The 23809-nt window shown below is 36.5% G+C and overlaps 2 protein-coding genes across 3 annotated transcripts in view; both read right to left on the reverse strand.

The window, feature by feature from the left end:
* Positions 1-13168, reverse strand: part of ctnnbip1 (catenin, beta interacting protein 1) — a 33562-nt gene extending 20394 nt beyond the window's left edge. The window contains exon 1 of the mRNA XM_073875399.1: positions 13000-13168. The gene's annotated coding sequence lies outside the window, so the exon portion shown is untranslated. The remainder of the gene's footprint in view (positions 1-12999) is intronic.
* Positions 13169-15275: 2107 nt separating this feature from the next.
* The window catches only part of pik3cd (phosphatidylinositol-4,5-bisphosphate 3-kinase, catalytic subunit delta), a 35874-nt gene continuing 27340 nt past the window's right edge, over positions 15276-23809 (reverse strand). For both annotated transcript variants that reach the window (XM_055188623.2, XM_055188622.2), the window contains exons 16-23: positions 22551-22729; positions 21989-22089; positions 21821-21899; positions 21509-21676; positions 18989-19112; positions 18613-18758; positions 18277-18409; positions 15276-16810 (exon numbers count right to left, since the gene is read on the reverse strand). In XM_055188623.2, the coding sequence (XP_055044598.2) occupies positions 16676-16810; positions 18277-18409; positions 18613-18758; positions 18989-19112; positions 21509-21676; positions 21821-21899; positions 21989-22089; positions 22551-22729 (1065 nt within the window). In that variant the 3' untranslated portion in view covers positions 15276-16675. The remainder of the gene's footprint in view (positions 16811-18276; positions 18410-18612; positions 18759-18988; positions 19113-21508; positions 21677-21820; positions 21900-21988; positions 22090-22550; positions 22730-23809) is intronic.

Genomic DNA, 23809 nt, shown 5'->3' on the forward strand with positions numbered 1-23809 from the left:
AGATAATGTAATAAATTCTGTAAAAATATAACCTTATCTTTAATATTGACTAAGGCTATGTCAAAGATCGAAATCAATGAGTAAAATCTAACATTAATGCTCCTAATTTCATAGATTAGACTTTGGCTTGGATTTTACATATTATTGCACATTATCATATTTTATTATAGGCTATTTAATATTTAGCTATGTAAAGTATAATAATTAGTGCTTAAAAGATTTTTAACTTATTCCCTGCCAGCCTTTTATGAAAAGTTGCCCGCTAGCATTTTTTGTGATTTTCACAAAACATTCACAAAAAATGTCTTCCAGGAAAAATTTCTTCTAAAAATATAAAAACATACAAATATATCAAATGAAAAAACAGACCCTCTGCTTTAAAACAAACAATAAACAAACAAACAAATAGACAAAACGGGGAAAAAACGTTTCATCCTATCTATATTTTTTCTCTGCTTATAAACTCTTAAATATGGGTAAAAAAACATTTAGCAACATTTAGCAAAAAGCTGAAATAATTGCATTTTTGTGAAGGAATTTTGTTAGAGATCAGATTCAGAACGATTATCAAAACATACACAGAGTTTAAAATTAGTAAATAATTTTATTGCTTCAGGTTTTTATAAATTGGGTAAAGTGGATTATCCCAGCATTACAGATTAACATAAAAACTCATCAGGAACAAGTTTTTTATATGCAAATGTTTTCTCTTAATTGACAAGATAACTCCTCAATGGCGGGGAAAGAGTTAATGGCTACAAACAAATATGACTGAAATTCAGATAAAATCTTAAATAACTATAAACATGTTTAAAGTGGAATTACATTTGAAGAGTTTCGTTGCAAAATGAGATAACTCCGTTTTTTTAATTATTCAGAATTCTCGTTTTTTGGTTGTGCATTCCAATTAATATCAATTCAACTGCAGTTTTTTATTTTATTTAAACCTTCATAACTTAAAAGATACAGCTAAGAAGCACCATAAAACAAAATAATAACATGATAACATAATTATAAACATGTTTTGACAAAAATTTTAAAAAACGGATTTATCTCGTTTTGCAACGAAACTCTTCATTTAGTAAAAAATAATCTGAAAGTTTTCATACTTTCCATAACTTGTTAGCAAAAAATTAAAGAAAACATTCCCATAATATTACAGCAAAAATTACATGCAAATTAGTTTTTTTTTATTTTCTCGTACATTGGGTCAAAAATGGACAAACCCAAACCAGGTTGCGATTAAACTTATTCTGGGTTCTTTCAACCCATTGAAGGATCCTACCTTAGATCCTCACGTGCAGAATGTTTTTATTATTGTGTGGGGGTTTTTTTGTTGTTGTTTATTCCTAATCATTTATTTACATAATCATTTTATAATCATTAGTTATCCATATAATTGTTTATTTGATTATTTAAAATTATTTTATCATTATCAATTTCATTATTATAATTTTTATTATTACATTATTGTTTATTCATTCATTCATTGTATTTCACTCATGCATGTCTCTTATTAATAATTTCATGTTGGTTCAGTCTCACATTTTTGAAGTTTCAAGAGCTGTTCTGTCTGTGTGTAAACAACAGGGCTCGAAATTGCGACCATTTTGGTCGCATATGCGACCGAAATTTAATCTGTGCGACCTAAAATATATTTGGGAGCATTTGTGCGACTGCCCATTTTGTTGTGAAGCGAGTTGATTGTGATCCTGCGTGCTGGCGCTGTCCCAGGTTCAGTGTTCTCTCCAACGATACATAACCAATCAAATTTCACCATTAAGTTCTTGCGTTTAATGAAGACCGCAGACTGGCTAATATGAGCGTCAGTCATTCCTTGTTGCCGTGAAGCGCGGAAATGTGAAAAGACGAACGCGTCGCGAGCATGACGAGAGCGAGCCTATTACAGCCAAGGTTATTACTGTATTTTTACGACGATCCGGATTCAAATGTAACTCCACCACCGGAAAATACGAGTTGACGTTAAACCTTTTAGAGAGAGTGGCTTAAAGATTTCGAGTGTCTTCGCTATGAAAATGTAACTTACTGTGTTTACTGTAAATCCTGTAAAACGGCGTTAATGGCGGAATCAAAACATTTTAAGCGCCAGACGTACCTTGCTTAAACATGGCGAAAGTGCCAAAAACATAAGACGTGTCATGACAAATGTGTTTATTATTGATGGAGACACCGACCTGTCTGTCAAAGTGTGTTTGATGGTGTATGTGCGCATGCGCTGGTGAATGGACATTCGACAAACATCCTTGTGGTCCATGTTGCTGTGGAATACGACAATGCTGATGGTATGTTTTTGTTGTATTTTTTAAAACATTGCCTATTTAGTAGTAAAAGCATCCTGGTAATGCAGTTATCAATACCAATATATATTAGCCTTCTATATTAGGGTCACTTTTTTGTAATGTCACAATTAATCAGTGTTTTACTTGTTTGCTAGATTTTCTATGTAATCTTAATCATGTTACCTGTAATTGTTAAATTATTATTGCTGCTATACTATTTCAACAGCATTTGGGTATTTATTTAGGAATTTATGCAGCAAAAAATAAAATAAAATAAAATAAAAGACCAACTTTTAAATGCTGGCCATAGGATGTGTAAAGCCCGGCGGTGGTGTTTTATTTTTAATAAAATAAATCTATTAACATTTACATTGTAGTTGTGGTGCTTTTTAATTTTTGGATGGATGCGCCTAAATTTTTGCTGGTGCTCCTAACTCTTTAAAGTTGGGAGCACCAGTGCTCCCAAATAAAAAAGTTAATTTTGAGCCCTGAACAAGGTCTAAAGGATGTTGCAGCTGAGCAATTTTGATATAACAGTGCATGCTGAAAATTGAGGCATAAGCAACTGAAACTAAGCTGTCCATCAATAAAACTCTGTTCTATTTTATCATCTAAACCTTCATCTCACGTCCTGTTTATGCTCTCCTCTAGCAATGACTGATCGACATTTTAACTAACAGATGCCTGTTAAACAAGTAAACTTATATTTTCTGATGTGATCTGCCGTCCGGGGCTGGATTGTTTTTTATTTTGTCTGTGGTGTGGAGACCTGATCTAACACCATTGTTGTGTCAAATTAAAAATTTTCTGTGTTTATTTAACCCAACGGCTAGATCTGTCTTTTTTGACCCAACACTGGGTTGAAAATAACCCAGCATTTTTAGAGTGAAAACTTTCTTGCACAACAGTAAATGATTTATAAGTATACATTTGAAATGAAATGATGAAAACCCTTTCTAGAAAGTAATATATTATAAGAACATATAATTAATGAACTATTAAATAAATTACCATTCAAAAATGTATCATGGCTCACACTATCCTTTTAGCAAGCCACACACAGCATTCTAGTTAAGGTCAAGTAATACTGATATCAAGTAATACATAATTTATTTAAAAAAATATAATTATATATATTATCACAAGATGTCATGCCTGCTTCTATAGAGATGTCTAATCATGTGACTGTACAGTCCTTTGGGCGGACTTCTAAAAATAAAACACCTATCCACCGTTACAGTCATGACCCAGGCTGCACTGTGAATCCTCATTTGGTTGCACAGTTAAATTTTAGATAAATTTAAATTACACTTGTGTGCACCACAGAGTGCCTGGTATAAATCCCACGCATAAGATAACTCCTCACAGTGTGTCATAGCCGAAATGAACATGTGCACTGGTGCGAAGTCATAATACTTAGCAAAACAGACAAAAGATCAACTCATCCGTGACTTCAGCCACCATCCATGTAAGGATGGTGCACGAGCCCTGCAAGAAGATACACAAACCAGATATCGCTGCTATTTATAGACTCATCAAGACATTTGAATCCTCAGCTTGCAGAGACAGATTCCTTAATTGTTTGAGTTCAATATGATGCCAAATTCAAAAAACAACCCTGTAAATATCCGATGTGTTTTTTGAGATTACAGCAATAAAAGCCGCCCTGAGGTTTTCAATGAGATAATCGAGTTTGTATTTTCTTTCATCCTCATTTGCGGCGTTCTGCTGTCACTTGCGTGATGTATAACAAGGCGGCAGACCAAACACATGTCGGTTTACATGGTGGATTTGGAGAGGTAATTTTCACACAAAAGAGAGAAAAAAAACGAGTGCCATGGCGGAAAATCCTTGTGGCGACGGAGAAAGTAACGATGCAATAATATTGGTTCAGAAAAAGGCAAGGAAATACCCATGGACGTTTCTCAATCAGAACTTTGCAGTCGCAGGAAGTCGCATATGCAGATATCATCAAGCCTAGTTTATTTAGGTTAACCGAGTATTACATTCGCAAGTCATAAACATATTACAACAATTTACGATTAACTAAGAATAATAGTCAACTTAATAATATTCTGAAATAAGATGACGACGTATATGCAACTTAGGGTGTTTTCACACCTGGTTCGTTTGAGCCCTCCAAACGCTCTCAGAGCAGTTCAAAGTGTATATGTGAACAAACCAAGTGATCTCAGACCCCCCTAAAAAGACCCAAAAGTAAACCGAACTCCGACCACGTCCGGAGGTGGTCTGAGTACGATTTGCTTTTGGGTTCTTTTGTGGTTTGATTTCTTTTTGAGATGTGAAATCAATGAGGTCCCGGTCCGTTTCTCGTGTGGTTTTGACATTGTATCAAAATAAACTGGTGCATAGAAAGCTGGGGTCTGAGTTCTTATGAAGTTGCGATGTGAACAAGAAAGGGTCTGAGATCACTTCAGTTCTGAAGAGGACTAAAAAAAGAACTGGGTCCTCTTTTGAGTTCACTATATTGTGAACTAGTGCTGCCGCGAATAGTCGACGTAGTCGACGTAATCGACGATGAAAATTTGTCGACGGCAATTTTTTTAGTCGAGGAGTCGCATATTTATTTTTTTCCGTCTCAAACGGCCCACTGTAATTCTGTCTCATGTCTCAAATGGCTCAATGTAATTCACCTCCACACCAGTCTGTGCGCGCCCTGCTGGTTAATCTGCTACGCTATCATCTTTCTTCCCTCTCCCCCTGCCTTCACTGCTTTAACTTTGAAAAATTGGCGGTGGCAGGTGAGTCTATGGAATTATGAGTCGGAAAGCTTCCGAAGTATGAAAGTATTTTAAGCCAAGTTGTGATAAAAGAGTGTTCTGTTACACCGTGCCAAACGTCGCTGGCTTATCACGGGAGCAGGGCTCGAAATTGCGACCATTTTGGTCGCATATGCGACCGAAATTTAATCTGTGCGACCTTAAAATATATTTGGGAGCATTTGTGCGCCTGCCCATTTTGTTGTGACGCGAGTTGATTGTGATCCTGCGTGCTGGCGCTGTCCCAGGTTCAGTGTTCTTTCCAACGATACATAACCAATCAAATTTCACCATTAAGTTCTTGCGTTTAATGAAGACCGCAGATTGGCTAATATGAGCGTCAGTCATTCCTTGTTTCAGTGAAGCGCGGAAATGTGAAAAGACGAACGCGTCGCGAGCATGACGAGAGCGAGACGATTACAGCCAAGGTTATTACTGTTTCTTTGACGACGATCGGGATTCAAATGTAACTCCACCACCGGAAAATACGAGTTGACGTTAAACCTTTCAGAGAGAGTGGCTTAAAGATTTCGAGTGTCTATGAAAATGTAACTGTTTACTGTAAATCCTGTAAAACGGTGTTAATGGCGGAATCAAAACATTTTAAGCGCCAGACGTACCTTGCTTAAACATGGCGAAAGTGCCAAAAACACAAGACGTGTCATGACAAATGTGTTTATTATTGATGGAGACACCGACCTGTCTGTCAGTGTGTTTAATGGTGTATGTGCGCATGCGCTGGTGAATGGACATTCGACAAACATCCTTGTGGTCCATGTTGCTGTGGAATACGACAATGCTGATGGTATGTTTTTGTTGTATTTTTTAAAACATTGCCTATTTAGTAGTAAAAACATCCTGGTAATGCAGTTATCAATACCAATATATATTAGCCTTCTATATTAGGGTCACTTTTGTAATGTCACAATTAATCAGTGTTTTACGTGTTTGCTAGATTTTCTATGTAATCTTAATCATGTTACCTGTAATTGTTAAATTATTATTGCTGCTATACTATTTCAACAGCATTTGGGTATTAATTTAGGAATTTATGCAGCAAAAAATAAAATAAAATAAAATAGAAGACCAACTTTTAAATGCTGGCCATAGGACGTGTAAAGCCTGGTGGTGGTGTTTTATTTTTAATAAAATAAATCTATTAACATTTACATTGTAGTTGTGGTACTTTTTAATTTTTGGATGGATGCGCCTAAATTTTTGCTGGTGCTCCTAACTCTTTAAAGTTGGGAGCACCAGTGCTACCAAATAAAAAAGTTAATTTTGAGCCCTGCGGGAGCACAACGACAATGCACGAGCATCTCAAACGAAAACTCTCGGGAGTTATTGACGATACACCCACAGAGAATACGACAACGTAAGTAACTGTTATATGATTATTAATGAAACGGCGAGCTAGTCAGTACTGTTTTATTAACTCTTTTGAGAAGTACAATGACTCTGTCTTTGGATGTTAAAGGCTATCAGTGTTTGCTCGTGATTCCGCCACGGAATCAACACTGGACGCAACAAATAGATTTTTCATGATTCCCATTTACATTTTTATTTTACTATTTTAAACGGCTCAATTCATTGTTGCGAGTGTTCAGCGCGTCTCTCTTTCTCTCTCTCTCTCTCTCTATCACTCATGTTGCTTGCAGCGCCTCGACCGCGCGCGCCTCTCTCTTACGTGACAGTGAAAAGGTGGCAGTGTTTTTAATGTACTTTCTTTTTTGCGTAAACGTCAACATTCACAGATGTCTCTGACAAAGACGACTGATCGAGTTAACATGACTTGAAGAAAGATTAGCAGTAGTGTGAGTCTGTGTGCGAGCTTTCTCCCTCCCTATGATGCTGTATGCCGTATTCTGTAGTCTATGTAACAACAACAGTGTATTCTCTTATATTTCTGAATTTGCACCGAATTGTTTGCGCTATATCACTCGCATTTAAAATCAAGAAATGGCTCAAAACACAACAACAATTATGAGAAGAGCAACAGCAGTAAAGCTACAATGTAAATGTATGGTGATTTTTGCATATCTAAATCAGGATTTTAGCAGCAGTTAAAGGAACAGCTGGTTGGATAAAAAACGAGGTGATGGGTCATGTTTAGTCACTATTTTATAGGCTACAACAGAACAGATAATATGCAAAATAGCATTCAGTTGTGTTAAAATGCAATATAAGATCAAAGAGTAGAAGTGAAACATTTCATATTTCTGTTAAGCATCTACTTTGCACTGGAAGTTTTTATTATTATTTATATTGTTTACATTGTAATTTTTTATTTGGTAACATTTAAGTTATTCATATTGTTTATGACACCGGTGGGTTCAAAATAAAATGGACACAATGAAATAACAAACCACTTGAGTTTTTTTTAAATAGTCGTTTAGAATAGTCGACTATTCGAAAAATTAGTCGAAAGATTAGTCGTTAGAAAATTAGTCGTTAGTGGCAGCACTATTGTGAACACCAAAAAGACTGAGGTCACATTCAGCTAGTTCCTTTTCTGGTTCACTTTAAGTGAACTGGGTTTGGTTCTTTTAAAATAAACTATATGTGAAAACACCCTTAGAAACAGAAATGCGACCTTTGGAGGCTGTAGCCTTCGGATTGAGAAACAGCCTCTGTATCCTTGTTTAGTGTTTTAAAGTTTTCGTGTTTTAAGGTTTGACAAATTGAGATTTAAAAAAGCACATGTGCTATTTATTTTAGTTCTTTTTTATTTATTAATGTCAACATTATATTGTTTGTGTTTAACAGCTTACAAATTTTAAGGAAAAGAGGCTTTCAAGACAATTTATTATATCTAAAAGTCCCGAGTAGCACATTTTTTACTTGAGTGGAATAAATGTTTTTGTTGAAAAAATGAGAATCATTTGAGAAAATCGTGATCTCATTTCCCATGGAGAAAATAGCAATCTCATTTCCCATCATGGAGAAAATCGTGATTCACATTTTTGCAGGAATCGTGCAGCCCTAGTATTGACTATGTTTCCATATAAAATTCGATTGATGACCACAAATAAACTCAGCGTTGTAATTCACCATCCAAGCTGCATTCTAGCGTCTGATGGTGGGCTTCAGAAGTTTGTTGACTTATTAAACGTGAACTCATCCTGGTTAAAAAAAAAGTCCAACACCTTTAATCTTTAAGCCTAGTTTATAGTCGCCGCGTCCGCAAGAGCGCGTTGGTGCGCGCGGCAAAAATGACGTCAACGCGGAGTGGGCGGTCGCGCGCGTTGGGTGCGCGAGACCCCATTTCGCGTGGCGCTGTGCACGGCATTTTTTGTAACTTTCCGCACGGCTCCGCATCCGAAAATGACCGAACTCGAGGCGATTCTGTCCGAGCAGGCAAGCCTGTGACGTATCTCTTTGATAAATCCAAGCAAAACAATGTATATATTTATCTGACACTCTGGAAGTAAAGTATGGAAACTTTGCAGTTTAAAACACGAATTATTTTACATGAATCAGAATGTTTGGCTTATATTTGTATTGAATGAACCACTGGATGAGGAATAAAATATAAACCTTAAGATGTCTGTACTGTTTGTTTAGTAAAAACGTTAATGAAATGATAATGTTTAATAAAGACATATTTAAAAGATTGTTGTTTTATTCATGTTCTCATATTTATATATATCAAACTCTAATGTTAAAAGCAGTAGGGTTGTTCCAGCAGACGACTTCTTCTATCCTCTTCTTTGTGTTTGTTTTTGACTTTATTGCTCGCGTCGCCGCCTGGTGGTTAAAAAAATAGTTCAACGGCGACCACGTTAACTATAAACGCCTCGTCCGTTTGGTGAGACGCACGCGCGATCCGCGGAGGCTTGCGTTGCGGACCAAAGCGCGAGTATAACCAGCCCTTTAGTCCTCCTCAGGCAACCAGAGAGCAAGAGCTGTGATCAAGGAGCGATAGTTTGAAACTCTGTTACTTTAAATTTACAAGTTGCTCCAATACTGTAATACATCTGCAAATTGTTGTATTTGTATGACACAGGCCATTAATAGACAAGCACTACAAAGACATGTGCACAAATGGCAAGTGTACTGCCTGAGGTGGCACTATAGTTTTCTATGGCAGTCCACAAGACAAATCATATGGCCAGAGAAAGTAAATGTCAGTGAACCTTTTCAGCAGCATCAGGTTCTTTGAGCAGCTGTGCTGAATGAAAAATGAATTGACAAACCCTGAAAAGACTGACAAAAATACTCAGTTTTCATTTTAGCTAAAGGTAATGAACAGGCAGGTTCTCTACCACTAACCCTTGACAAGACTAGGTTTGGACCAGAGTCATGGGGATTACTTTTGTATTGGATATATCTGCTTTTGAGCTCCCAAAGTGGCAGATTAGTTGACTTGCATTATAGGAATCACTAGGGGTGACGAGACACTTACTCCACCAGACGAAACGAGAAACGACTTTGGGTTTACGAGAACGTATATAAAATATACGAAAATATACGAAATATACGAATGGAAAACTGAAATTAATTAATCTAGGAGGACTGTCCCTAAAAATTATTCTGGTTCTTTTTTAGTAAATAAAAATAGACCCAAGTGAGTATTAACCATGGGATGGGACGATTACTGGTTTCATGATTAACCACAATAAAATGTCCTGACGGTTAGTATTATCGTTTAAAATGTAATTATCATTACAACCGTGTTTGATAACCGTAATTTTGAAAACTCGCAGTAAATCCTGTCCAGCCAGAATCAGTTTGACGCAGGCGTGCACATGCAACACAGTTTTTTGCACAAGGCATTTAAGGGATAATGTATTGTATTTATTCACGGTAAACGTATTAGACAGATTTATTTTTTTACCACAGAAATAGTTTCAGGGACATGAATATTAAATTGTTATTTTCAAAAATAAAACTTGTTAAAATGTTTTCAGTGTGTGTATCAGTTCTTTTTGAACATTTTTCATCTCATTTTAACAAAACCATGACAATATTGATAACCGTGATAACATTGGTCACCATCCCTAATTTTGATCTGCATAATTTGATTTTCAAAGATTTATTATTAAAACGGATACTTTTTTCCACAAAATGCAATAAATCCATTACAAGTTTTTTTTTTCAAAATGCTATAAAACTATTGAATCAATATATAAATGTGCATTCATCTTTGCCATGTTATAGTCATTTAGTTGACTAGTGCTATACACTGATTAAACGTTAATGGCATTAATCAAAACACTTACTTTGTCATATTAAGAACACTGTCATTGCTGCTGTTATACTTGGGACATCGTTGCTGAACTTTTTTCACAGCGATCACCTGTAAAATGGTTTGGTCCTAATCAGCCAATCGGCAACATTGCTTTCTCAATATTGGCCATTAAAAAAACATATCGGTCGACCACTAAAAATATTATTAGAGGACTGGCTAACTGCATATTGTAAATCGCAGAAAATGTAGCGTAACTACTTGTTTAGACATTTAATAAACAAGCAAAGTTTGCCTTTCAGATTTAGTGTGGACACAATGTAACTGTATTTAACAACAATAGAGATGAGAACCGACGATAACTAGGTCATGATTTATCAACGCATGAACCAGCATTGCAATCCTGCATATTTAAATTTCAGAAACATGTACATGTTCAGAAACCAAATTCATTCAATCATAAACAATATGTGTGACGTTGACACAATTAAACGAAAATATCTCCAATAACAGCATACAAACAATCCAAAATGAGCCCGGAAGCATTGGAAGACTTATTTTGCTAATACATCAAATCTGTCATCGGAAAGTATTTCACAAGATGGTTGCCATGCACCAGAGTGCTTGTCATGAATCGCAATACAAAACCAACTGCGGAGAGAAGGTCCCTTTGGGATCCCTGCTGCAATGGCTGTTGGAGATACAGCTTATACACTGAATGATAATAAGATTGTTTTTTAAAGTAATGCAATTCGTGAAAATATTAACTAGTTGGAGTCCACACTACAAAAACACGCTTTTCCTTATTAGGTGCAATTCATTTACCCATTTCAAAATGACCCAAACATAAATGATCACACGAGCGAGACTATTACCAAAGTGACAAGTGAGATCCCGCAAAAGGTCTCATCTTCAAAGTCAATGGAAGGGGATTAATGAAAAATTAAGCAAGCAGAGGAGGATTTCACTAATTGCCACAGAAGATGCCACATTTGCAGCCAGATTTAAGCCTGGATTTCAGCCTTGATCACACAAAACAGCCCTTAAAGGCATAAACCAGCATGCTTAGCGTCCGACAGACAGAAAAGCGAGAGGGTGGGGTGCCAAGCGACACAGGGGGGCTTGGCACCCCTACTTAAAATTTGTTGAAGCTTGGCAGGAGGTCTGAGCCAATGCTTAAGCTTGTAGCTCAAAGGCAGCTGATGATCTCCCATTGGGACACAGAGGTTGAGCAGTCCATGAGCCCCACCTGCCCCCATCCTGACACGGAGGAGGCTGTCTTGATTCAAAAAGACAGAAACCTTCAGCAGAATGTCAAGACTGAAGAAAATACAGTTTCACATCCAAGTTCACAAGTTGCTGGCCCTGCCCTGTTGGCTCTGGAAAAGCCACAGCAATTTAAGTGCCCACTGCAGGCAATTGGCCAGATTCATAGCCACACGTTTAGCTGACAGATGGAAGTGCGGAGGTATTTTGTATTCACAATGAGTTGACAGGGTGTGGAAAGACTAAAAATAGATGATCATCACCACTAAGACATAATAATATGGCATAAGTCATTGCCAGTCTTCTCTGTGCATAAAGGAATAGTTCACAATATGAAAATTGTCTTGTCATTATTTACCATCCCAGAAATATATGACTTTTCTTTTTTTTTGTTCAACACAAGTAATTTTACATTAAAATGCTGTCATGTTATCTTCTCTTATGGGAGCCAACCCGGCAAATCTCTGAAAAGCACATCCATCCATCTATCACTAAAATAACCATATATTTTCATATTTGGATGAACTACTACTTTAAATACTCCCTTTTTGACCAAATAATATCCACGACTTCTCAATTATTTATGTTTTTATACAAATTATGTGCATTTGGCATTATAGAGGTGGCCATTAAAATGAGCAATTTTTAACCAATGAAATACTTCAGAGCTGAGCATGAGGAAAAATAAATGTTGACACAAATTTCTATGGCTTTCCAAGACATTATCAATTCCGATGAGCTGTCTAGGCCTGAAAATCACGACCATAATATTTCCATAATATTTACACAACCATTGGAATCAAGGAAATCTGAGATGACCAAATAAACAGTTAATAGGCTAGATAAAATAGATGCACAAAATGCACGAAAGTAATGCAACTACAAAACTCGGTAGTTTAGCAACTTCACTAATGAAACGCTCTCACGACCATAAACCTGGAATCACAAGAAGGTCTGAGGGCATTCAAAACATATCTGTGCATTCACCAAAGCAGATTCATGAACTGAAATAGGTCAAAACACAGTAAACGTGGGCAGTACAGATCGCAAACAATATCAATGCACAAATAAGAATTAATACGGTTATAAAGTATCTAGATGGCAGCCTGGAATGACTCCAGTCTCTCTTCCTGTCGCTTCCAGTCACTAGTCTGAGCGCGTGCATATATCTCGTATATCTCTTCAAAACGCATCAGGTCAGTAAAACAGACTTTATTTTTTATCTAAGACTACAGTGTTAACGAAAGAAAAGTTAGTCCAGACGTAACACAGAAGGTGTTTATAGGCTAACTGTACAGTCGGGCTCTAACAAAGCCCTGAATGAAGTTCCCACAATTCCCATTCACTCTCACACACACATTAGCGCGCTAGCAACAGAAAAACAGCCACATCGCTCCGTTCCTCGCCTCGTTTCAGGTGTTACATTACATATACAGTCACAATAGTCTCCTGTTTGACGCCTTACCTCTCCTGGTCCAGGATTCTGTCGTTTTTGTTGTATTTGAGAGCTGTGTTGTGTGTAAAGAGGCGTCCGGTTCCGGGGTCACATCCCGACAGTCGGTAGCGCTGGAGTGACTCAAGAGCGTAAACGGTCTGCTGCTGAATCAGATCCTGCCGGAGCGGCGCTGTTGCCAGGCACTAGAGGGCGCTGTCATCCTGTCATACGCAATACTGCTCTTATTTGTTATAGTTAACCCAAATATGAAGTCTTTTAAAATATAAATATTTTTGGGTGTACAGTTGCAGCAGCAACAACATAAACAAACGGCTTTTCTGGACTAAACGCAACTTCCGGTAGACTTCCACATAGAATCAATAACAACAAGTCCCTTTACTGTAGTTTATTTCTGATAACAAGGAAAGTAAATTACCTTTGTTCATATATCCTATCTTATGCATAAAACTATTACATTGAGCTGAAGTTACTTTACTGTGTAAAATTAATGTATTGTTAGCTAGGTCGTTGAATTCTTGCCTGGCTGCAAACCTTTCAGCACAGATGTGATCCATGTTCGTCATCAGCAAACCAAAACATTTTATTTTCGACAAGGTTTCAGGTTAGCCACTAGCCAGACCAATAAATAAATACAGACCGGAAGTTTACTTCGGTTCATGCGTGCAATCGTGTCAACGCGCGTGCGTCCGATGAAACCATCTATTTAAGAGCCAGTATAAGATTTTTAACATCTTTTTACAAGTGAAATATTGCATTGTGGGCTTATTATAGTATTGTGTAGAATTATTTTGTATTATATTCAAACACATTACATTATTACACAGCTTTCTGGAATACTTGATTCTGATTGGTCTGTGGCGACATTCAGAGATGATCCTCATAACAAACTATATTTACTCATGAAAATAGCAGTGTAATAACAATGTACATCCAGCCGGTTATCATCGCAAATTATACTATAATTTGTCAGACATGTCAATGTATTCTGCGTTACGATGCTATGAAAAACATGAACTGTAGCATCTAGCACACTATACATAGTTATATACATTATATATACAAATGATTTACAAAGAACCAAGAATATGAAAATTGCCACCGTGCAATTGGATTAATAAAAATATGGGCCAGATTATAAAGATCTGCAGTACTTGAGGCTAAACCAGAGAGTTTAGGGGGGCATGCAGAAACAGATTTGACAGAAAGTAAGCAAAAGGACCTAAACAGACAAAAAAAAAGATTTGATGAAAAACATACATAACGACCACTAATAGATTATTAACAGTTAGTGTTCAAATAAGCACAGTTCACATATTTTCAAGTGACTGTCAGCATTTTGAAACACTGACAATGTGTATTTAAAAATAGCACACACTGGATATTCCACAGTAGCAGAATTTACCCACCACATACGCGTGGGAAATTGTGGATCAAAAAGTCTTGCTTTGTCAATTTCGTTTCCCATTTCTCTTTTCCAGTCTCACTGTATCCTGACACTCAAATGCTGATCTGGCGTATTTAATTTTCTGTCCTATGAAACTTATATTATCTATTAAACTAGGTCCGGTATATTAAGAAGAACTAGTCTGACCAATTAGTTTTACTTTTCTAACTGAAAGGAGATCTGTGTATATTTTTATGCAGCTGATTTAAAGGAGGCATTTCACTTTTTTAAGATGTAAAATAAATCTTTGGTGTCTCCAGATGTGAAGTTTTAGCTCAAAATATCATAGATAATTTATTATAGCATGTTAAAATTGCCACGCTGTAGGTGTGAGCAAAATGTGACATTTTTGGGTGTGTCCTTTAAAATGCAAATGAACTGATCTCTGCAATAAATGGCAGTGCTGTGGTTGGATAGTGCAGTATTATCCCCTTCTGACATCACAAGGGGAGACAAATTATAATGACCTGTTTTTCACAATCTTGCAGAGAATGGTTTACCAAAACTAAGTTACTGTGTTTTTCTTCATCACATATTCTAGGTTGATAGAAGCACTAAGGACCCAATTATAGCACTTAAACATGGAAAAAGTCAGATTTTCATGATATGTCCCCTTTAAAACAGTTATGAAAAAATCTAGTCTAGTCTAAACTGTTCATGCAACCAGCCAATAAACTTCTAAATTACAATGAATTCAAGTAAAGTAGGATAGTGTTTAGCATTTAAATGACCTTCATTCACCCTATATATTCGTTCACCTTACATATTTCCTACATACTGCTCGTCTCCAAAATCTGACTCCATGTGTTTCGATTTAAATATCAAAATCAACACTTTCAGGTTCAGAATCAATAATTTATGACAAAACAGAAATGGAAAGCACACTTCAAACCTCAAAACACATCTTACAGCAGTTGCAGTTTAAAAATGAAAACAACACATTTAAAAACAAACAAACATCATAATCCAGAAGTTTCACGGTGTGAAATGGCTTAAAATCATGGTGGCACACAACTAATGTCCAAGAAACAATGAGAGTTACCCGGTTAGTAGTCCAGTAGCGAATAATCCAAATACAAAAATCCCTTCATTGTGTGACAACTGTTCTTCATTGCACTAAGGTGCCTTAGATTATTAAAATGATATGCAATGGGTAATCTATAGCAATAGGTTTTTTATAAAGATTAGATCAATTTGAATTAGCATTTAAATCCCTTCTTTAAAAATGTACATTCGGACATCTGAACATTCAAAATAAACAATGTTTACTCCTCTTTTGATAAAAGCAGATATATTTTCATGAGTCAGGTAGCAGTGAATACCGTGTTAATACATTCTGGAACTGTTAAGGTATAACCGGAAGAAAGCTATTCAAGACTTGCTCAAAATTAGCACACAATTAACAGGCTCAATTTTCTACAAAGCAATAATACTGTTTCTCACACCGCCCTGATTTATAACACAATAGTACAAGACTTACACCCTTTAAATTCATTCCAGCAAACAGAAGCAAACTCTTTGGACACGTCTTCAAGATGGCTTGTGTGTGTCAAATCCCAAAGGCACAGAAAACTCACAAATACAAAATATTTAAGGCTCATTTCTACACTGACATAAAAATGTCATATACACCACTATACAAAGGCTTTCCCGATAAACAATTTACCTATCGTACAAATCATTTGAAACAATTGGAAATACTGGAATGTAAATATAAGACGTTACATAAAACAATATTTACAAACAAACACGTTCATGTAAACCGATAAACAAAAATGGCAAAACAAAATGTAAACGATACGAACACACAGTTATGTGCCTTCTTGTCCAGCTATTTGTAATTTATGTTGTACAGTTAAAAACGATAAATACATTAATCTCAATTGCTCTGAGCTTTTCTCTGTGCATGTACTGTATTACACAAACAAACCAGTGATGCTAGTTAAATTAGTGGCACGCCAACCGTTTGTTAAATTAGTAGCTTGAATTTTCAGTGCATTGTGTCGCATATACAACATATATCTGAAACTACACTCGTGTGTAAGCAGTACATCTCAGTACTTTGTTTATTCCCTATTAAATCGCAGTTGTAAACATTTTATAAACAGCTGTCACCTATAATACAATGAATAACGTACACCAGTGCAACATAGATTCTGTTCAAAGCTGCATTACTTTAAATCAACGCTGAGCAAGAGGATTTTGGTGGGTCTCCCTTTGCAGTTCGTCAACAAGTGCCGTCTATCTGTTATCTTTGGCAAAAGTGTGCATCATCCAGTTCACCTTGGTCTTCCAGCTCTCTCGAAGAGCTTCATTAAATTTGACTTTAAAATTCTTCAGTGCTTCGTCTTCAGACTTTCCCAGGGCCAAAGAGTCCTTTGAGAGATATAATAATAATAATAATAATAATATATACACAATATGTAAGTCAATAAATGCCTTATATACATACATAATCACAAAAAATTAATTTAATTCATTAAAATGTTTCTCTTGACAAACCTTTGATCAGATTTTCTTTAATGCTTGAAATAATTTTTGTACATAAAAATATAATTGTGCATTTGATTATAAAACAAAAAAAAGTTTTTAATATGGATGAGCTACATTATTTTTATAGATGTTCGCTTTATTATTGTTTAATAAGCATCTCATGGTGATACCTTAAAGTTGTCATGAAAGTAAAAAAACCTTTATCATCAAATATTGTGGTATTCTTACAAATGACTTATCCGTTTCATTATTTTTTTTAAATTCATGTGTCTTCAATCTTTAATTAAAAAAAAATTTAATTAAAAAGATCGTAGAAATTAGCAGTTAGCAATATGACTCAACTTGGTTGTGGCTAGAAGGGATACAGCTACGGCAAAATCTCACAAGATGAGCGTTGTTTTCTTCCTAATCCTAGCCCCAAACCTAACCTTTAACCCATCACCTTGTGAGATTTGGCCGTAGCTGTATCCCCTCTAGCCAGAACCACCCAACTTTTAACGATCCAATTAGTTCTCAATGGAGAAAAAACTTTTTTCTAATTTAAATGAGATCCATTTGACTTGGACAGGGAAAATAAAACAATCGCTACTTTAGTTTCATGACCACTTAAAGGTGCAGTGTGTAAATTTTAGCGGCATCTAGTGGTGAGGTTGTGAATTGCAACCAACGGCTCAGTCCACTTCTCACCTCTTGCTTTTGAAACACATAGAGAAGCTACGGTAGCTGCCACCGGACAAACATGTCATCGTTGGAGACAACTTAGTAAAGTTTGTCTGTTAAGGGCTTCTGTAGAAACATGGGTGCACAAAATAGCGGCTTCCATGTAAGAGGACCCTCTGTGTATGTAGATAAAATGTCTCATTCTAAGGCAATAAACACGTAACGGTTCATTATGAAAGGACTTTATACACCCCTGATAATATAGTTTTGTATATTATTTTGCATTTCCGTCAAGAGATCATTCTAAAAATTACACACTGCACCTTTAAAGAAACTGATTAATAAATGGCAAAGAGCACATTTTTGCAAATTTTAGTCTAGGGGCACTACACTGAAGCTGCTATAATATAACTTTGATTTATTTTGTACTACATTATTTCAATAGTTTAATTAATGAAGTTTTTTTTTGTTATTATGCATCTGGCAGACACTTTTATCCCAAGTGGCTTACAGTATATGTGTGTTGCTTGGGTTCGAACCCATGACCTTTTGACCATTGCTAACACAAAGCTCTACCACTGAGCTATACAGAAGCACATAAGTGTACTATTACTCAAATGTTGAAAATAAATGACCCTAAACTTCTGAATGGTATTATAAAAGATTGTTTTTTTTCAGATCTGATTTACCTTTAGATACTGGATGTCTTTGGAAGAACTGAGTTCAGGGAGACCGGCAGCTTTCATTAAGGCAAAGAGATTCACAAAAAGAGTCCCATTCCGACAAAGGATCTTATAAGCCTGTTCGCAACAGTCCCGAAACCTGGCCAAGACAAGCGCGCACACATTAACATGGTAGTCATTTTTACATTTTACACCATCTAATTGAGATACAGTAGTCATAAATATGGGTTTGATGGATTATGTCCCATAATTCATTTCATTCTATTTACTTACGTCCTCATTATTACGTGCCAATTGTGAAATCAAGACATATTGTAGATAGATATACATGTATGTACTAACCGTTCAAATTTCTCACTGTTGTTGGTCCGCCCCTCCTGAATGACATGGACAAAGTCGTACGTCAGGATAAAAGGGACACGTTCCCTGTTGATCCCAAATTTGCTCTTGAAGTTCCCCAAAAAGTGCCCAAAGTCTATATGGAACAACTACAGTACAGAGAAAATCCAAGATGTTAATTCTGGTCTTCAGTTTAAGAAATCATTTAAATCTAATCATTTACATACTTTATTATAATAAAGTCTAATAAATTATAATAAATATGATCTGATAAACCATATACGGTGGAGTTACATGCTGGTGACATCTTTAATCATTACTGAACATTATAAAATTACACTTTTTGGATGGGCAACGAGTTCAAGAAGTTTCCTCCTACCTGACCAGTTTCCCTGATCATAATATTGTCACTATGCCGATCTCCTATTCCCAGAACATACGTGGCTACACAGTAGCCTGCACAGGAAAGCGTAAATTCCTCAATTGCCTGATCCAGTTTATCCCTGTTAAAAAAAAAGAAAAATCATTTAATTTTTCAACCAGATCTCATGCCTAATATTTTAAGTCTGCAAAACCACACACACGTTATGTGTCAATATACAGATGCCACATATATGTTGCCTTTCTCATAGTGTTAAAGATTTTCAGATATCAGTTTCCGCTTGATGTTTTGTAGACTCAATGACTCACATGTGACACTCAATGTTAATCTAAGGGGTGAATATATAACCATGATCATTCCTGCTCGACCCCCTTTTCTCATTAGCTCAGACTTCATAAGAAGCTGTATTACAATTTACAACACATGCAAGTCAGATCTTTGAATACATGTTGTTAGATATAGTGCACATTTGAGTTAAGGCAGCGCGTTTCGGTCTTAAAGGGATAGTTAAGTCAAAAATCAATCTAGGATGGCAAGAGGATGAGTTAATTATTATGGGTGAATTACTCATTTAACCCTGCAATCTGTACATTTTGACACTTAAGGGGGTCGCACACCAGACAGTCCGGTGTGCAACCCCCTTTAATCGCATCTTTGTTTGAAACAAAAAAATGCAGGTTACTTTACACAATTCCTGCAAAATTTGACCTGACAGCTCAACTTATAAATCATTATTATAAGCTTACTGACTGTTGTAAATCATGATACGGTAATGAAACTGAAAACTGATTGTTTATGTAATTGCACAATAGCTGATATATATTTTTTAATAGGTTTGCATCTTTATTCGCTTGTTTAGTCTGACGTCATGCATCTCTTCCGGGTCCAACCGCTTAAAGACTGCTATTATACACTCGTAGCATAATGAAAACTACCTAAAACACAGATACTAATTTTTACCTCCATAACAAAATCGATGCAACAGTGCTAGTAGACAGCAAATTTAACGTATTAAAGGAAAACACTACAGTTTTTCAAAATTTTACCATGTTCTTACCTCAACTTAGACGAATTAATACATACCTATGTTTTTTCAATGCGTGCACTTAATCTTTGTACACTGCATTGTGGCTGTGTTAGCATTTAGCCTAGCCCCATTCATTCCTTAGGATCCAAACAGGGATGAATTTAGAAGCCACAATATTACTGTGCCCGAGTGCTGCAAACTAAGTGCTCTTCCGCCATAAAATATAGTTCTCATTTTTTATCAGCTCAAAAAAAAATTGCCACGTTTAATTTTGTGCCACCATACTTACTGGTGTAACTACTCATGTAGCGGTCTTTAAATAGGGAAGGCAGGGACATTTTTGGTGGCTTCTGAATTCATCCCTGTTTGGATCCTGAGGAATGGATGGGGCTAGGCTAAATGCTAACAAAATCACGACGTGCTGTACAAAGATTAAGTGCACGCATTGAAAAAAGATAGGTATGTATTAATTTGTCTAAGTTGAGGTAAGAACATAGTAAAATATTGAAAAACTGTGGTGTTTTCCTTTAAATCATACAAGTCTTTATAGCCGAGGCACCCTTTAAAGTAATTTCACCAAGATGTCCTCATCTATATATTAAAAGCATAAAAATCTAATAAAATTGTAAATAGCCTTCTCCTTATATGACAGACCTACTTGAATTATACAGAGAAATGGATGAGTTAGGGGGGAGGGATGCAATTGTCAGGAATGAGACGAGTGGCTATACTGTGATTGGTTGATTCTGTAAACATGCTTCCCATTAATGTTTCAGGTTCAATACAAGCTAAGCTCTGTTGACAACATCTGTGACATGCTGTCGATAGAGCTTAGTTCGTATTGAGCCCAGAACATTCCTTTAAAAACAACATAATCCTCCATCATTAACCTCCTGACCTATAGTGTGCCTGTAGCTCAACATAAAAGCCAGATCTGCTGTAACATTCATCATTCACAGACAATCATAGTTCATTTTCATTTGGGTTAAGAAAGAGTCACTAAATAGTGTTTGTTAGCCAATATGCTAAAACATTACACACACATTACACAAAAGATCAATGATGTTTACAAGTACACTATATATACTATAAGGCAATAAAGAGTTGTGTTAAGCAATGCATGCAACACACTTTGTGGTTTTTTCTTGGAACTGAGCGTATATCTTTAGCTGTCTGCTTAAGTTATCAACACAAACACAATCTGCACTTTAAGCCACTTTGGTGAAAAACACCTGCCAAGAACAAATGCAATTGTAAACACTGCAGAATGCAGGGTACATTTACTCCACCGCTGCACCGTTTGCAACCAAAGTGCTATGAAAGTTTTAGATACAATAACAGGTCAAATGAGATGTTGTATTCTGTGAGGTTTAAAAAAAACCTAAAAAAAACAATACACACGGTTCAGGCTAAAGCAGGCGGCTACAGTCCACCACATTCACACCACACGGTCCTGTGTGTGAGGAAGAGGGTGTGATGCTATTGCTCACCCGGGGTTTTTGGACTTCAGCCAGTTAAGAAGAGCGTCCTTGTTAAAAGCAGCGGTTGCCGCGCTGTTGCTGTTGTTCCTCTGGATGTTGGCGATGGTGTCCGAGTTCTTCACCACCTCTATGAGACCCGTCTTATTCCCAGTGGACAGGCATCCGTACGGAAGCATCCTGAAATTATTGATTTTAAAATTGAATTATTCAACACACCATCGTTTCCGAATCGATGCTAACCATTCAATAATGTTTGTGGTTCGCATCACTTTCGATTTTATACGTGCGGCAGCTCTACGGAACAAAGTCAATGATACGAACCTGAGGTCAAGTCCTTCTGTTTTCCACAGAACGTCCATTAACTGAATCATCTGAAGGGTTAACATGTCCTGTCTCAGATCTAAAACCAAAGACGACATATAAACATGTGCATTATGTGTACAAAAACCGTGCACCACAGCAAGACAAGTTGTGAATTTGTCTTCATACCATCTCCATTTTTAAAAATAAGTCCCACGGTGTCATATTTGTTTTTGTACATCAGCCACAGTGGTTTCATCTTGGAATCCATGAACTTGCATTTGTCTGCACTGAAGCCAAAAAGGTCAGACATCAGAAAACAGAAAGCGTGCACCCACACAAACTAGTCTTTTCTTTCTAGTACTTTTAATAGTGTTGACTTGCAGTCAGCGAATGCACAATGAAATAAACGATAAGCAATTTCATCTTTCGAATCTTGGTGATTTCTTAGAAAAAAACGATCAGAGATTCTTTGCTACTGTATCGCACGCCATCTAAGTCACGTTGACCACGAGTGGAGATAAGGTAACACTGAAACCGACCAAGATCTGATACGACAGCTTCTTTAAAACACTTTCTTACATGGCATCAAATTAAAATACACAAAATAGGATGAAAAACATGGCCAGTTAGATGTAAGAGGGCATGTGCCGTAATTTAGCATTCAATGTTATCAAGATAAAAAAATGAAATGCATGAGGAAATGTAGCATGCAACGTGCTATAGAAGATGGGCAGAGTAAATATAGTACCAGATTTCACACAGCACGATGCTCGGGTTAAGTGGCGACACGACATCAGAGAGGGCTTCCATGTAAGTGTCCTGTTTAATGCAAACTTTCATGTCTTCTGTAGTCTGTATCCTGGTTGCCTTTTGACTTCCTGACTTTACAAAGTCATTCAGAGCCTTCATCTTATTCAGAGCCTCATTCTACAGGAAACAAAATAGATGTAAGTATATATGCATGTAAGCAAATCCATTCTTCAGTTCCCCTTTGTTACAGTAAATCGGCTATTTTTAAGGTAGTAAGAGTAAGAGTGGGATTTCTTCTTCACTAGTGTCATCAAAAAAAAGAAAAGAAAGAAATATGATTTGAAACAAATCGGCCTTATTTTTCATTAGTTGACAACCCCGCCAATAATGAATTGCATTGTCAGGTTGGTTGGAACGTTCAAGAAAACAACATTTGAATGGTACCACAGGTATCTACTTGCAAATAGCTTGTCTGTGCATATTAAATTAACATAGCAAAAAGTATTTTATTGAGGAAATTCCACACTTCTTTAAGAATGACGAATCACAATCACAGAGGAGGTGCTGCTATCAAGAAGAATTTTTTTTTTACCACCACTGGGCAAATGTAGCCAAAGATCTATTTTTATACACGTACATAAATGTTCTTGAAAAAAATTGCACTGTTTTGCCACTAAAGCAACTTCCAAGAAATGCCCCAAAGTGACAATTACCAGAAAAAGTCAGATGCTAAATTTGGCCCCAAGTGCCAACGAGAGCAACTGATAGCAAGATATACTGTAAGAATGACATGGTTGCGCATTTTACATTAGGGGACAAAAGATGAGTAAATACCGATCAGTGGCGGCTCGTGACTGCTCATCCGAGGGGCCAAATTCAAAATAAGTGTTCGGTGTATCATGTGTGTTGCTTGCGTTTTCAAAATATATGTTTGTTGTGTCATGTAAACCATGTGCATCACGTGTTTTGTCAAAATAAGTGCCTGCTGCACACGCGTCAAAACTGTTTATGATAAAAGAGAAGCTCACGTTCACCAAATACACGCAAGACACTCCCTTAACATTAAACTCTGATTACGTATGACATTATGCGAGTATTTGGCAAACACGAGCGTCTCTTTTATCATAAACCCTTTAGACGCGTCTACAGCAGGCACTTATGTTGACAAGACACGTGACGCACACAGGATCTCTCAAAGCGCAAGACACATATTTTGAAAAAAGGAACCACACACATGACGTGTTACATACATGTTGT

Source organism: Misgurnus anguillicaudatus, chromosome 13 (assembly GCF_027580225.2).
Source record: "Misgurnus anguillicaudatus chromosome 13, ASM2758022v2, whole genome shotgun sequence".
Lineage (NCBI taxonomy): Eukaryota > Metazoa > Chordata > Actinopteri > Cypriniformes > Cobitidae > Misgurnus > Misgurnus anguillicaudatus.